Here is a 16,966-nt window from a genome sequence, read left to right as displayed (position 1 = left end):
GTGTGCACCAGTTCATCTTCATTTCTTATGTAATTTGAGATCTCAGTTTTTTATGGACGTGCACCCACAAGTATGTATGCACTGGGTTTGTTTTATGTGAGCTATCTGTTGAGTGTTATTAAATTGCAATAAAGCTTCAGATTAGATTACATTCTTTAGTAAATATGATGATTATTGGTTTTAGAAATTATTCTTGTTAATAAATGCTCAAGTGCAATCGGTAATGTTATTTTTTTATCTTATTATTTTTCACTGGCCTGACAGTTTGCTTCATCATTCTGTATTATTTTGAAGGGTCAGTCTAATTGATTTAGCAGTTACTAGATGTTTGGTTCTTTCTTCCAACACTTCTTCTGGCAGGTATATTGACCTATACAGCATTAGATGCCTCTTTGGCTACTCTTGACCAGCTCAAGCTTGTGGAATTTATTTGACACTACCTGGTGCTGTGCCCTGCTTCTACTGTTTATATTTCCATGCCTATTTCGAAACAGAAGACTATGGTGGCTTGGAAAAAGTATATTGTTAAGGTATGTGATCATTCTTTAGTCTGAAAAATATAGTAATAGATTTTATTGTTTTTAAACTGTAGATATTAAGGTACTCATGGTCAACTAGTATCGCTTGCAAATAGAAGTTCCAAAAGAAGTTACTGTCAAGGTCTGCAGATTTTTGGGTGAACCTCAATTACATATTGAGGTGAATTTTCAATTCCTATTTTATGAGCATTTTCTACAATTTAGGGCTTGGCTATTTCAGATACTTGTTTTTTTTTTTTTTTTTTTCTTCTCTCTTGCCTCTACAGGTTGAACTCTTAAAGATGCTTCTGAATTTATCTCACAGGTGCTTGCTTTTTTTCAACTTTATGATGTGAAGCAGGTGTTGCATTGCCTTTACTATGTACAACATTTATGTACTGCTTCAGTTTCCATGCATCTAATCTGATTTTTTAAACTCAAATGGAATGTAACTTGTCAGAATAGGCTAATAAGCTCAAAAGACATGAGTGGTAATAGGAATGTGTTCTTTTTATGTAAAGAAGTGATAGCATATATTGTAGCATGCTTTTTGTTTCCTGCAACATTGTTCCTTACAAAACATGTGCAGTAGCTTCTATGTCCTCCCCGGGGCATACTTGTGTTGATATATTTATATAATTTTCTATAGGGTCATTACTTATTTGCTAGGTTCCTTCCTCCTTACTAAACTACTGGTATGGTAATTAACTGTTGTAATCAATGTGATACAGGACCAGGATAGAGAAAGAGATCAGGGACATGATAATTTGATGAAAAGGGGTGAGAAGTGGGGGGGAGAAAATGGATGAAGGGGGTAATAGGCAAGTAAACAGAGAATTAGATGTAAAGTAGAGGAAGATAGTACAACGAAGAGAAGAAGGATAACCCTTCACTAATCCATCATTTCAATTATCTGCCTCTAGAGCTTCATAGAACCCTATTTTTAAAGAAAACATCCTAATCCAAATTAAAATGTAATCTAATGATAGTTCTAATTAGAAATGAACTAAAAAAATCTCTAGAATCCTAACCTAACAAAAACTTAAAAGAGAACATAGTTATTACATAAGTAGCCAATTCCTATTTTGGATCTGTTTTGTGTGGTTTTTAGTGTTTTCCTTTCCATTTTCTTTATGATATCGGTTACCTTCTCTTAGGCTTTGTTTGGTAGAGTGGAAAAGTGGGGGGAAGGAAAGGGGAGGAGGGAGAGGGGAAAGGATGGCAAGTTCTTTTCGTTTGGTAGGAGAAAAAAGGAGGAAAGGAAAAGTTAAAGAGGCTGATAAATCCATCTAAATTCCAGACCCTTCATTCAGATAGGGGTATTCTAGATATTTTATGTTTATACTTTGATCTTTTATAGAATGAAGAATAGCGTTTTATGGCTTATGGCTCTCTTCTTCCCTCTCCAGTATGGTGTAAGTGCCATAGAAAAACTAGCTGCCGTTAATCTATCTGATATTCATCTTCTGAAAATTTTCAAGGATTACTAGGTTGAGTAAGACCTGCACAGTATCTGTTCTTTTTTCATGGTTACTGGGTTTGCTGAAAGTTTCTTGGATTGTATTGTATCTGCAAGTTTCTTCAGGCTTCTAGGTTCTGCTGCAAATCATACTACTTCTGGCACATCTGCTGCAGTTCCTGCATGTTCTGAAATCTGGAATTCCTGCTTTGCGTCTGGTGATATTATCTGGTATTATATGCTGAGTGTGGGCTTCCAGCAAGTTTTTTTGGATCCACCAGAGATGTCATTTCACAAGTGTAAAATAATGTAGTTCCTTTTCTGATATACTTGCTACACGATTGTTATGAATTTTTGTACATACATAGGCAAAAGTTATGAGCCAATAGTTGAAACCTCTGAGGCATTGTTATGTATAAATTATATTCAAGTTCTATTCGATCCCATCAACCTGAGCTTGAAGAGAAGTTCAGAAAACTCTTCCCCCACTGTTTGCTAAAACATTATACTGGACATTTCCATCCTCATTTGAAGAGTTTTCTCGTTTTCCATCAGATAGGAGGGGACTGGTGAAGCTTTGAGGTATTACGACTATTAGTACTCTCAAGAAAGTGATGGAAACAATCAGTGATATTAGGTAAATACACCAAAAAATTCAAAAGTTGAAAGAGTCTTACAAAAAGTGATGGAAGACTAATTAATTAGGAAGCTTATCTACATATGGGCTTGGATTTTTGAACTTGTGGTATAGAGGCATGGGTTTTAGGGCATATGAAACTATAAATAAATTCTGATATAAGAAGATTAGACGTTGATGGCTGAAAGTTGTAGAAACCTGAAAGTTAATGCTCACTGCATCATATTATCTCAAGATTTGATATAGCTTGCTTACTGCATCATAGGGTCTCCAGAATTGTTATAGCTTTATTAGGGGTTAATTCTGGACTAAAGGTTGTGGAAAATGGAGATGCAACTAGGGGCTTTTGATTGGTGTTGAAAAAAGGTCTTCTTACAAGAGGATGCAAGGCGATATGAAAAACAGTTTAGTTTAAGCAAGCTGGCAAAATAGCAGTGTGGTTATGGTTTAATTACAAGATTAGTTAGATAATTATGCTGTGATACTATGTTTAAGTTTTCGTCAATATAGATAGCTTAAAGGTTGTAGAAAAGTTGACCCCATTTTGTAGACAATTAACAGTACACATAATGGTAATTAAATTCTTTTTCCTCTTTTCTTTTTTAAAAAAAGCGAGAGAATAAGCAAAAGAAAAGAGGGAAATGCAAAGAAAAGAAATATTTTATAAAATATTTTAACTAAGAAGAGAAGTAGAAATATTATATGTAGTCAATAGTCATCAACTTGAGCTGTGGTGGCTTAACACAGGTTAAAACTTTTTCCACTTTCTACCAGCTTTAAAATCCTAAACCTATCTATATTTCCTACAATGAGGCTCAATTTTTAGTCCCGAGAATATTGGAACAGTAGTGCTAGGATTATAGTTCCTTTAGGATCTGGTGCACTTCTACTCTTGGACCTTGATCTTCATTGAGTACGAACATCATCAACATTTATCATCATTGATCTTGCTGATCCTAGTGTGGGTCACTTCTTGACTTTATATACCAGCATCTCTATTTTGCCTAAAAATAATCTGTGTCTTGCTGATTAACTGCAGAATTAAACTGGTAGGTGAGATTGTAAGATCCATGGACATGCTCAGACCAGGGATTGGTGAGAGAATGAGATGCATCATCTAGTTTCTACTAAAAATACTTGTTGCATGACATAACAAAAGAGAAAATGAATCACATGGAGAAAATGAAAAACAATTTGATTTCCGGCTTTCTGTATACCTTCCATGGAGAAGCTGCAAAGCCATCTTACTGCCACATGGCAATAAAAGGCCCCTTGTCTATGCCTACAAAAAAGAAGAAGAGGGCTCCAATCCCATATATATTGGTTCTGCTACAAATTCATACAAGTTCATCTGCCGCAGTTTCTGCATATTCTGAAATCTGGAATTACTGCTTTGCATCTGAATGCTAATACCTGGCAGTACACTTCTGGCTGTGGGCTCTTGCATCAAGTTTTTAGTAAAAGGACAACCTAAAAAGAGAAGTTGTTCTATATAAATTAGTTTGCAGGTTTAGAAAGAATAAAGATGATCACCTTCAAAGTTAATGCGATAATACTGCTACTTATTGCATTCCTTGCCTATTCCATTGGTTTATATCATCTTTGCGCATAAATTGCATGGATGTGACAGTTTTAAGTAATTTTTATTATTTTTTATTATTTTATTTTATTTATTTTATTTTAATCTTTTTATGATTATTGAGTGTTTTATCGAGTTTCATACATTATAAACTTTTTTTTTTTTTTTTTTAATGAGATTTAACCATCCTTTAATTTATTTACTTTTTAGTTATTCAGAATGCAACCAAGTCAATGCTGTAAAGTGTTGCCCAAATAACCCTGGATTTGGTAATATGTTTACCAGATCATGATGGTGAAAGATGTGCTGATTTCTGCATGCCAGCGTTTGATGGAGGTGTACGTAAAATGGAAAGCGTCCACAACCAATGCTTCCACAACTGTTGATCTTCTGGTCTCTCTGGTATTGCTATTAAAATAAAATATAATAATAATAACAATTATGATACAGCAAATAGAAGGACATTAGTCTTTGTGTGGCTACTTAAATCATTATTCTTCCAATAATATGCTGAGTATTGTTTGATAACAATATTTTCTTATTTTTACCACATGGATTTGGCTTGGCTTGGCTTCCTTATCACATTTAATGCAATTAATCTCTCACGTATATGAAAAAAATAAATAAAAAGAGTTAATAATCAATAATAAAGATTTCAATGTAAAATTCCGAATCAAAAACCATTTCTAAGTGTTTTCAGGAAATAATCTACATCTTTTAAGATTTATTATTAGATATATATATTTTTCAAAAGGGGTTTCCTTCCTCCCCTGTTTGAAGAGAACATGCAGTTCAATAGGAAAATTTTCAATGTCTTCACCTCAATTCTGGTTGCTCATGTATTCAAAATGGTTGATACAATGCATGATAGTCATCTGTATGCAAAATAATGGGTATGCTTTTTATTACACTTCTACTGGATTAGTGTTCATCAGACATTTCTTCTACATCAACTGTATTATGGATCCTAGGTCTAGGTACTCTGTAAATTTCTTTGCATAAAACTTGGATGAGTTGTTCAACGTTTCTCAGCGAAAATCTTGTGTTCGGAAGATTAAGGCCTTTGTGGTATTCTGCTTCATCGAAATCTGTAACGTCCAATGTTTTCTTGTAATTACTAGCAGCAGATCTTGGGTGACCTCTTGCAAGTGATACCTGTTGATTCAGCAGGAAAAAAACTATTATTCAAGGTGCAGCTGTAAATAAGTGACTTCTGATAACCACCAAAACTTTTATACTTTTCAACGAGAAAGTGCGACCATGCTTTGCTCTAGTTTGCTCTTGTTCCATGATCGAGACAACATGATTATATCCAATAATGAAAAATTCCAGCATATATTTAATGACAAAGCACCAAAAACAGAATAATCCATTTACAGCACATACAGAAAGTAGGCAGTTCAACGAAAAGGAAGTATAATTTTTTTTTTTTAATATTTTTTTTCATTTTATAGACGACTTACCAAATGACCTTTTCCCAGCTCAGAAAGCCAAAATCTCCATTCTGGCATAGCCTTTCCATCAATTTTAACAGAGATATTTGTCCAACCAGTATGATGAAATTCCACTCTGTCCAAACCATAAGCCAGCCCACTACCTGTTGCTTTGACATATGCTTCTTTGAGACTCCAATACCTATAACAACTATAATCAGTTAAACATAATTTTATCACTTTAATTTGTTAATGATTCACAAATTTAGATCAAATCCAATTCTGCTTGTACAATGCCATCATATTGTAATATTATGGCATGATGAATGTTTTGAAGATTACATCAGAAATATACCTATAAAACTCAAACAAAATATCATTAGAATTCCCAGAAGTGATTATATTATCCCACTCCAAATTTGAAAAATAAGATGAGAAGTTTTGAATGAATTCTGTGACTGTCTCTTTCCAGGGAATGACATTTGACACAATATCCAACCCCACAAGGCATAATGGTTCAGAAGCTATAGCTACATAGTCACCATGATGCGATGTGTTAAAATTAAAGTTGGGGAATTCTTGAAAATGTTTCCCAGATTCCTGAAAGCAAAGAAGCATGGACGATATAGTCATAAAAGATTATAATAATGGATGCAAGACAGGGAGGGGAAAAAAAAAAAAAAAGTGCTCAGGGAAGTAATACGATAATATTGTGTCAAGTAAAGCAAAATTGGAGAACAAAGTTTGCAAAGAAACAGGATTTGTCATCCCATATACTCCCGAGTCAGCTGACACTAGGATGTCTTTAAGCTAAAGAGACTTCTATCCACAGCTTTCTTCCCTCTCTAGTCAACTGATCTTTTCCTTATCAACTCTGCTTAAATTTTAGCAGTCACATGTATCTTAAGTAATGAAGCTCTCTAAAAGTTGGTGTGAATCATAAAGCAAACAAGAGATAAAAAGGATGCTTTATTAGTACATATTAATAATTAGAAATGATATATAAAAGACAGCAAATCTCCTAAAATGACCACGTGCAGGACATATGGAAAGCAGAGGAGTGGATGAAAAAGGAGCCAAAAGAAACACAGAAATATGAACCAGCAATTAAACTTTTTTTTACTACTTTTTCTGGACACCATATTGGAAAAAAAAAAAAAAAAATGAGAAAATGGTATGGAGGCGTAGTGGTATCAGCAGTCTGACGGTTTACTGGTATCCCGTCCTTGGTAAATGTAAAGTCTTTTGGTCACTCAAGGGACAGCTCAGGTAGTACTTTCTGTAACACTATGCCCTGAAATTGTAATAGGATTTGTGTTTAGCATTCTCTATCCACCAACTTAATATAAGTCCAGAAATGGAAAAGAAACAGATAAAACAAGGTTTCTTGAGTCCTGTGTCCAAAACAAGGCAAGGGTGCAGAGGGGATAAGGAAAGGGCAGAAAAGCCTATCCCTTTTTTGGTAATACTGGCATGACCAAAATTGCCTGATTGATCTCCAATACAATCTCACGTCAATATGGGAATAAGCAATTACATGCTTCTATATGCCTACCTTTTTGAATATGGGAGGAAAAACCTAGCAGCAAAAACTACAATTTACATAATTGATCATGCATTTTGAATATCCGGAAATGATGTTTAATAAAACAATGTTTAGGAAACGCCTCCCAATGATTTTACCAAATAACAATCTTAAATTGAACTCAGTCAAATAGTTACAGATAGTTGCTAAATTTCGAATATCACCCAGAAAAACAAGATAAGACTACGATAACAAAAAAGTAGTTGACTATGTTGATTACCAAATATGGTTTGCCTTCCAATGTGCGCTTGATGATAATTTCTCCACATGGGATTCCCAACACTTCATGTACTATAGCATATTGAAGCATCCGGCTCACAAGTGCCCTTTTCCTATCTTCCATTTTTATAAACCTACCAGTTTGACAAATTCATTGTAAGGTCATAGACACTTCAAAATTAAGTGAAAGCAAAGAATCCAAAAAATATAGTAAATTAAAAGTCTTGAAAAAGCTACTTCCTTTATTGTTTAAATTTCTAAAGAATTTGAAACTTTTTCAACAAACTCTAGCAGATGCACCATGAGGGCTACTATTAATAAGCCGATTTCATAAGCCACACGAAATTCAAAATTTCCAGTTTTCCCACATGAAACAGAGGATGACCAAACAAGCTTCTATTGGCATTCATTGATAAAGTATTTCATTGAAAGAGGCATACAACAAACAATTAATCTGTTTGGTTACCATGAAAAGGGCACCAAAAAAAAAATAAAAAAAATCGAATCTTTAAGTAGTCCATTCAATAATTCCAGTCAACTCCACCCAATACAGAAGCCATGTCTCTAAATAAGCTAAGTTTCTCACTAGAGGGAAAAAAAAAAAAATTGTTTTACATTCTAAACACAGAAAAGACAATCAAATATGCAACCTACAATATTCATATCGAAATCATTTTTCTTTTCTGGGTCTTTCTCGAGAAACAAACACAAGAGTAGAGAAAAAGAAAGAAAAAAAGGAAAAGGAAAAAACAGAAACCTGGTGATTGAATCGCAGTCTTGGACAGGAAGAAGAGAGAGGGCAAAAGAGAAGTCTTGAAAAGATGGTTTCCAGTCTGATATATCCACTGCCCATCTTTGAACTCCTCTCTCCATTGCTAACACCCTTCACAAGACTCTTCCTCACTGTCCCAAACACATTCATATTCAGAAACTGAATTTTATTTTTATTTATTTTTTTCTTTTTTGGGTCATCCAAGGTTAATCGCTGCCGGCATTACTGCCACATGGCAATAAGAGCCACATTCTCCGTGCCAAATATTAAAAAATAAATTACACTCCTTTGCTAGAAAAAAAAAATAATAACAACAAATTACACTCAATCTGAATTTTCGTTTTTTTTTTAATCCAATTTAACATGATTAAATAATTATTATAATAGTAAGTAGGAATAATTAAAGAGTTAAATCCATAAGCGACTAATTGATGATTTAATTCAGTTGGTGGATTATTCATATTTATATTAAAAGTTATAGATTTAAAATATTAAAATATAAAAAATTATTATAAATGAGAAAAATACACAAATTAAGCAAAATATCAACAACCAAATACATGATTCACTTTGCAGAGAACAAGATTTCTACGAGAACAAAATATGCTATTTCATCGAATGAATAAGCAATTAAGCAACACCTTAGTCCTTGCTGATAATATATAATCACAAATTTTGAATTTTTAAAAATATCCTTGGTATGGAATTTTGATAAATTGTTATATAAGTTAGTTTATTTAAAAATTCAAAATTTGACATAGTTAATCTGTTTCTCTCATTACTATAATAGACTGTGTTGTGAGTTAATTATGTTTATTGTTTTATTATTTACAAAGTTTAAAAAATTAGACCTTATGAGAGACTAAATTTTGGCTTAAATACTATGGCTTAAGCTTAAAAGCATAAGTTTGGCTTATTAAGCATGTTGAACTAACTAAAATAGAGGTCAACCATAATTTTTTAAAATCCATATATGAACCATCTATCAGTTTAGTTGCTGGAGAGTTTAAATCTAATTGGTTTGTTGGGATTTACAAAAAGGTCAAATAGATTCTATAGTGAACAAGAATAAAATCTCTTAATTGAATTGAATGATATTAATTAGTTGATATTAGCTATATCAATTTTCAATCATATAATTCCTTTTACTTTTTGATTTCCTTTTTAGATTCCTTTAATATTAGCAACTAAAAAAGAATCACTATTCTGTAGAGGTAGTTCATAAAATTTCCTCATTGTTTGATAATAGAATTTTTTTTCTTTTTCCCCTCAGAAATTTTCCTTCAAGTTTGAAACTTTTACATAACATATCGTTGTATTTTTTATTTTAAAGTTTTCAAAATCTTCCATTTAATTTCCAATTAATTAGCATTTTTCTTTTGTATAAAGCGTATAATTAATTCTAAATTAACGTGTAGAAGGATCTTATAGATTAAAATAAAATATTAAGAGTTTTGAGAAAAAATACATGTTTGGTGGCCTGACAGTATGACAAGTTTAAAATCTAGAAAAAAAAAGTTGTCAAAAATCAAATATTTGATTTTTGAAAACATATACTACCTACCTAACAATAAGAAAAACAAAAGAGTCAATATAATTAATGTGATCTACACGTTACCAGAACGGCAACGTGTTATTCTTAAATTGGTAAACAAACAGTTTTTTGGCGTGTATGTTTCTGTGAATTGGTTGTCCTAACTATATATATATATATATATCTATAATTTCATCTGACGCAACCATATTTAATTATATAAATATCCTCATCTAGTTCGGACTTCAAAACCCAAAATATTTGAGCAAAAGTTTACCACAATGAAGTATGTGAAGCTTCAAAAGTGCAAGCTCAGGCAGGATAACAATTTGTCTCCAACAAGACAGGAAATCGAGGATCCGAGGATCACAAGGACGACGGACAATCATGAGGGTAAAGAAGATAAACCGCAGACATGTATGCAAACCAAACTTGCAAAAAGCATACACAAATTTTTTATGGTTAGGCAGCAGCAGCAGCAGCAGCAGCAGCAGCAGCAGCAGCAACAGCAAGTAGCACATCCACTTGCAAATGGTATCAATGTTGCTGAAAATAATGAATCCAAAATTGGTGGCATCAATCAGTGAGGAATATATATATATATATATTTTTTTTTTGTATGGTTAAATCACTGTTTTAAACTCATTATAGCTGGAGATTATGGAATTTCACCCCAGATCAAAAATTTGAACCTTGGATCTAGAGGTGTGCCAAATCCACAACTATAATATTTTTTGCTTGTAGAAGAGGATGAGAAAGTCATCTTAAGATTGTTTAGTGAATGTCTTTTTTTTCACCTTCTAATGGATCTCACCTACTTTTCAACTTTTTGGGCTTATAATTGGTATTTGTTCTTTTGCATTTTTTCTTTTTCTTTTCTTTTTGGGAATTAAAATCCATATAAATATATATATATATATATATATTGATCTAGAAACAACACCATGTTAATAGTGTTATTACCAAAAACAACAACAGTGTATAAAATCCATATATCTTGGAGGGAACGAAGTAACCAGTCTGGTCTTTCACCATCTAACATTCAAAAGAATTGGAATAATTCTTTTGCATGTATATATACATTGTGGCTAATTTTAGGAATCATTCTTGCAAATCTTAACCATTATTTATCATTAATTAAGTTAATATACTAGTTTTAGAAATGCTAATTTTACATCCTTATATGCTGGTGTGAATAATAAAACATTAAATTCAAATTAAAGATGTGAGATGTAAGAGCTAACGATGTTCTGTAACTAATTAATGGAAGTTTAGCTAAATTTATTACCCCAAAAAAATAAAAAAAAAAATATATATATATATATGGACATGAATGATCATGAGATGAACCCATAATTCTTTACACTCATAAATCCATTTCCCAGAGCAAATGCACTTAATTTGCAGTATTCATTGTTAGATATACAATCAAACACAATAAGTTTAAGCAAACAAAGACAACCTTTTATAATTCACCCTTTTACCTTTTACTGGATTATATAATTCGCCCTTTTTTTTTAATTTAATTTAACTTCTTTGTTTTTTCTCTTTCTTCAATTCCTCAAATTGAGATACTACTGTATAGAAACATATTTTATATATTTTTTTCCTTAGATCTGCAAAGGAACATGGTATATAAATCTTTTTTTAATTTTGGTAAAAACATGGTAGATAATTCAATGTCAAATTATTGTTAAGCCTTATAATTTATATTTCCTCCAAAAAAAAAAAAAAAAAAAAACGAAGCTTTATAATTTTACATAAACCTATTTTGGGTTTGCTAAAAAGTTAATTTATCATTTGTTAATAACCATCAAATTATTATTATTATTATTATAGAGGAACCGGTAGCATTTAGAAAAAATCATTGATTCATGAATACGTCCGCCCCCATAAAATTCATAGAAGTCCCAAAAAAAAAAAAAAAAAAATCTAGGATCTATTGGACCATTAGGTGTTAAAACTATTTTTTATTCTATAAAATAAAAAATTATTTTTAAAATAAAAAATCATCTGTTTAACTATAAATTTTTCAAAATAATTTTAAAAAATAAATTTAAAAAATATTAAAATGATATTTTTTATTTTTTATTTTTTAATTTTAAAAATTGTTTTCAAATATCACTTATTAAATATAATTATTTTTAAAAAATAAATAAAAATAATTTTTTATTTTTATTTTTAAAATAATATTTTAAAAATTGAAAGCAAAGATCAAGGCATCCCCCTAGTTCCTTGGACAGTGGTATTGCCATGCAACCGGTCTCCTCTGCCACAGTAAATTTTAATTACATGTTTTTTTTTTTTGCTACATTTCCATTTTTGCCTCGTTGTCTTTTCTTCCATTCTTTCTCATCGTCCCGCAAATCAAAATTTTCAGAACAATTTTTATCTTTTTAGAAGTTCGTTCATCTTCCTTCAATCCAACAAAAAGTGCAAAATTAAAAAATGTACAAAATACAATCAATTTTACCGTGGCAGTGGAGAAAGGGTGTCGTGGCAATAACATGTTTTTCAAAGATAAGCATAAACTTTTAATAATTATATCCTTTTGTTTTATTTTTTGCCCATTTATTTCATTAACTTTTTTTTTTTTCAAATTTATTTTTAGCTACAAAGTTCAAAGTTTTCATTGTCTTTCAAATTACAAAAGGCCATATATTAGAGTCCAATTTAATTTTCTTGTAATAATCTATATATATATATATATATATATATTTTTTTTTTAAAAAAATCTAACAGTTTTAAAAAACGCAAAGAAATAATAATAATAATAATAATAAAGTTTTCATCAAAATATCTGAAATAAAAATGTGCGTGTGGAGCAGTGGGATTTTTCTGCGCTGGTGAGAAGAAAGAAGTACGGAAAATACGAAATAAATTGGAGTTACGCTAATTCGCATGAAGAGGAAACAATCCTTCCTAGAGCTTTTCAGCTTGTCCTTGTGAATCAGTACCATTGCTTTGCGTCATTCGAACGCCGATCACACCATGAGAATAGATCCCAGTAATCTGTGATGCTTTACTTCTTCTAATCCTGTTTCTTCACTGGGTTTGTTGAGAAGTTTTTATCGTCTTTGATATAAACAAGTTTCTTTCTTTGCAATTGCTCATCTGAAAAATTTGACAAATTTCATTGACCCAAGTGAGTATTCTCATTTTATTTGGCCATTCTATACAAACCCCTTTAATTTGGTGATTGCCCAGTTCTTGATTTATTGTCCTTTGTGTTCTAGTTTTTTGGGTTGGCAAAAAAAAAAAAAAGAAAAAACAAAAATGGGTTTGGGTATATCATTGTTGATAGGATTGAAAGCTGTTCTTCTGTTCCTTTTATTTGCTTTCCTTAGCAGCTTTGGTTTCGCATTGTTAGCAGTACCATTCCTGTATGCTTCTTTGGTGTCTTTGTTGGTTGCATTAGCATCCCATCCATCCATTAATCTTCCAATGCTTTTGGCCAAGAACTCAGATGGGAGTTTCCCCATTTGGTCAATTGTTTTGTTCAGCCCATATTTGTATTTTGTCCGGGTTTTCTCGACATTGCGGAGATTATTTAGTGGGGAAGCTCCTTATTCTGAAATTTCTGATGGTTTGTATGTTGGTGGATGGCCTTCTTCACCTGATAGATTGCCCCCTGGTAATCCTGCCATTGTTGATTGTACTTGTGAATTTCCTAGAAGGTCAGAGTTCTTGGGGCATGCATATTTTTGTATACCGACGTGGGATACAAGAGCTTCTCAGCCACATGAGATTGAATCAGCAGTGAAGTGGGCATGTAGAAAGAGGGAGCAGAATAGGCCAGTATTCGTCCACTGTGCATATGGTACGCTTTTGAATTCGAAGTATTTGTAACCACATATGTTTTTAGTAAAGAACTTCTGCCTTTCTATTCATGCTCACTAATTGTTAAGGATTTCAGACTCTTGGTATTTGCATTGGTAGTAACTTATAAAATAAATATTTCTATTTCATAATTTAGTTAAAGAACTTGTGGTCGCACTATTGCTTGCCATAGTCATCATTGCCATTTAGATAAACAACTTAGAGGCTTGAATTGATCTTGATTGAAAAACTTTAGATAGTTTGATCTTATGAAATCTCTCAACTGAATATATATATATATATATTGATCTACAACTTATATGCTGATAAAAATACCTATCACTTTAACTATCACTAATAAAATCAGGTTAATAGCCTCTAGCAATGTTCCATCTGGTCTATTTGGGTCTTGTGACTGAGTTACAGGCCAGAACCTTCAATCACTACCTCTAGTGCACCATTAAGAAATTTCCTTATTGTGTTTAGCTTGAATCTCTCTGATGGGTTGATGTTTAGATTTGTTGCGCACTGTCCTACTATCAGACTTTATGGGTAAGCAAATCCTGTTATAAAGAGTATGCTAAAGGAAAGAAACGTTTTAATTTTCTCATATCTGAAACATATGAACAATTTATATGAGCATATGTGATGATACTGATGAACATAGCTAATAGGCATTGAATTATGTCAGGGACTTAATTGAATTATAATATGAGATTGTCTTGTTATTTGAGTTTTGTTTAAGTACTCTGGGACTATGTCCTATTTTAGTTAAAGATCCTTTTTGTTGATTTACCATTTCCTTATGCATTTTACCTCATCCAGTTTTGGATTCTATGGTCCTCTGTTTTGATCTAATGTTAAGTCATGATTCTTGAATTGATATTACATACCGAAACCCTACCTCCTCCTCTCTTTCTATCATTTTCTCTCTTTCCCTAATTATGCTTTGTTTTCTGCATTCTCCTTCCTTTAGCTTTCTTCCTTTCTCCCTGTTTATGTCAGATGGGTATCTTGGCACTTGTTTTTTCCTCACCTTTGAATTTTGTCTTGATAATAGATGCTTGATTCTTACGCTTTAGAACAATTCCTACCGTCTTTCTGAGGCCAAATTAATTGATGTACTATACGATGAAGGATGCATATTTCATCCTCCCAAAGCCCAAAGGCAGACCATTTGGGCTCTTGCCAATACTTGAAGATAATCAAGTCAACAATAAAATCCTCTAGCCCAAACTGCCCCCATGGGGTTTTGTCACTGAACTGTAGCAACAATATATGAAATTCTGAAAATGTAATAAAATTTAAAGCATGTTTAGAAATTCAAGCTGTAGGAAGCATTGATAATTAGCTAGGTTCTGGAACTAGACAATGATGACAGAATGAGTATATTGAAAATTTCAAATAGAATAGGCACTTAAACTTTTTGTTTTTATTTTCTCTGTTTGTTACATGATATTTTCCTTATTGTTGCAAAATGTTTAGACTCTGGTATTTGGGGATTTTACTTCTAGTTTACTCTGTCTGCCACAATAAATTCCATTTGATTAAGATGGCCAATATTTGAATGAAGGCTCTGAACTAGTTACTGGCTACTGCAAGACCCTTGAATTTAAAAAAATATAAAAATAAAAAATAAAATCAGCAATTTTATTTTTCTGATCACAACTTTTCTATTTCCTTGCTTTCATTCAATTGGCTGACTTTACATGCATGCTTTCAAGTATCATGTGTTGTAATTGACTGATTCTCCTTCATAATTTTTTTATTTTTTATTTTTTATTTTTTTTTTATTTTTTTATTTTTATTTTTTATTTTTTATTTTTTTTAATTTTTTTATAAAGGTCATGGAAGAAGTGTTGCTGTAATGTGTGCACTACTGGTGGCCCTTGGTGTGGTGGAAGATTGGAAAAATGCTGAAAAATTAATCCAAGAAAGACGACCTTATATCCGCATGAATGCTCTCCATCGTAAGGCTCTAGAAGAGTGGTCTAAACACCGGTTATCTCCTCCTAAGAAGGGTGGAGAATCAAAAATAACTTCTGTAATTTCTTCTGATGCTTCTCAGTAAGAAGATTTGTAGGGTAACAAAAATAGGTCAATTTAAGGAAATGACACTCCTGCAGTTAACATCTAAATTATTACTTAACTAACTTATATATTATTTATCTACGAAAAACTTGGCATTTTCTGGCTATTGCTATCTTGATTCCTTGGTTCTTTATTTTGCTTTATTTTACCATCATCTCGTGTTTAGAGGGGAATTTGTTATCTTCTATCTGTGTGATGTCCATAGAAAATTTGTTACAGGTTATATGTTCCAAAATGATATTGTGTATCGCTGCATGTTATTCATGAAATCAATTCAGGTATGATGGGTTGGCAAGTTACATTTTGGCAAAATGTAGCACAAGTGCAATATGCTAAATAAACTGCCTGATCCATATTCTCTATATTGCACCTTTTGGAATGTTCCTATTAAAATATCTATTTCTATGTGATGAAGTTTGTGCAGAACTTCATTTACAGAGAAACCGAAATTAGGGCTTTATAATGATTTGGTGGCTATTGAGTATGCGAAATTTAGTTAAAGTATCAGAGGAGCTCCTTTCTAATCGTTTTTACAAGGTTCAAAAGTTTGTTGCTAATCATGGCTTTAGTGGAGAAAAAGGGGAAATACTTTTGTTGGAAATATTTTTTGTAGAATTAGAGCTTGTCTTCCTTTTTCTACCTTAGCCATTGATACATCAAAAGTTCACAGGAAACATAAACAATGAGGAAGTTGGATTGGAGGGTTTGGTGTTTTACAAGCATCCAGTGACAGGAAAATTATTTCTCTTAAAAAACAACCTTAACAATTATTTGTAAAAGAGAAAATACAATTCAATTTGTCTTGTAAAAGGAATGAGAATAATAATAATACTAAAACACTCAGCCAATCGGATAGAACATAAAAGGCAAAGAGTGTTGTTAATTCACAAAGCCCCCACAGCACATTAATCTTCCAAAACATGTAATTCTTCTCGTTCAAGATATTGGAGTGAGCCTTCTTCTTGCTTCATCTCCTTAACGGTTCAATCCATTGCTTTCGTCCAACCTTTCTTCTGAAACGAGCAAGCCCATTGGGCCGGTTCCAGTTCCGGTTCCGATTCCAAGTCCAAGACTTGTTCGGACAATCCCAAACTCGTTTGAGTGATATCGGATCCTGGCCTCACATGTAAATAACAAAATGTTTATTCATATATTTGTTTCATAAAATTTTTCATTGTTGATATAACTTATCTTAAAAATGAAAAAAAAAAAAAAAACTAAAATAATTAAGACAGAATCATTCAGGTGATTCCATTAAATCTTTTAAGATTTTGAGACAAAAAACAAAGGCAACCTAAATCTATGGGGAGTAGTCGAGCA

At 32.1% G+C, this 16,966-nt stretch overlaps 2 protein-coding genes and 1 long non-coding RNA gene across 3 annotated transcripts; 2 read left to right on the top strand and 1 right to left on the bottom strand.

The window, feature by feature from the left end:
• Nucleotides 1-541: 541 nt before the first annotated feature.
• LOC112491109 (uncharacterized) lies at nt 542-4,922 on the top strand. The gene is made up of 3 exons (XR_007239518.2): nt 542-699; nt 806-843; nt 4,479-4,922. It is a non-coding gene; the product is annotated as an uncharacterized LOC112491109 (long non-coding RNA).
• A 151-nt stretch (nt 4,923-5,073) lies between these two features.
• Nucleotides 5,074-8,373, bottom strand: LOC107413037 (uncharacterized). The gene is made up of 5 exons (XM_016020888.4): nt 8,188-8,373; nt 7,432-7,564; nt 5,982-6,226; nt 5,657-5,828; nt 5,074-5,348 (listed from the first exon to the last, which is right to left on the bottom strand). The coding sequence occupies exons 1-5, from the start codon at nt 8,301-8,303 to the stop codon at nt 5,115-5,117; spliced, it is 900 nt and encodes a 299-aa protein (XP_015876374.2). The 5' UTR covers nt 8,304-8,373; the 3' UTR covers nt 5,074-5,114.
• A 4,152-nt stretch (nt 8,374-12,525) lies between these two features.
• Nucleotides 12,526-15,752, top strand: LOC107413027 (uncharacterized). The gene is made up of 2 exons (XM_016020876.4): nt 12,526-13,556; nt 15,400-15,752. Exons 1-2 carry the CDS (start codon nt 13,013-13,015, stop codon nt 15,624-15,626), a joined length of 771 nt encoding a protein of 256 aa, XP_015876362.2. The 5' UTR covers nt 12,526-13,012; the 3' UTR covers nt 15,627-15,752.
• Nucleotides 15,753-16,966: the final 1,214 nt, after the last annotated feature.

The sequence above is a fragment of the Ziziphus jujuba genome, chromosome 8, assembly GCF_031755915.1.
Source record: "Ziziphus jujuba cultivar Dongzao chromosome 8, ASM3175591v1".
NCBI classification, from domain to species: Eukaryota; Viridiplantae; Streptophyta; class Magnoliopsida; order Rosales; family Rhamnaceae; genus Ziziphus; species Ziziphus jujuba.
The sequence above is the reverse complement of the archived record's forward strand: the minus strand, read 5'-3'. Positions and strand labels throughout refer to the sequence as shown.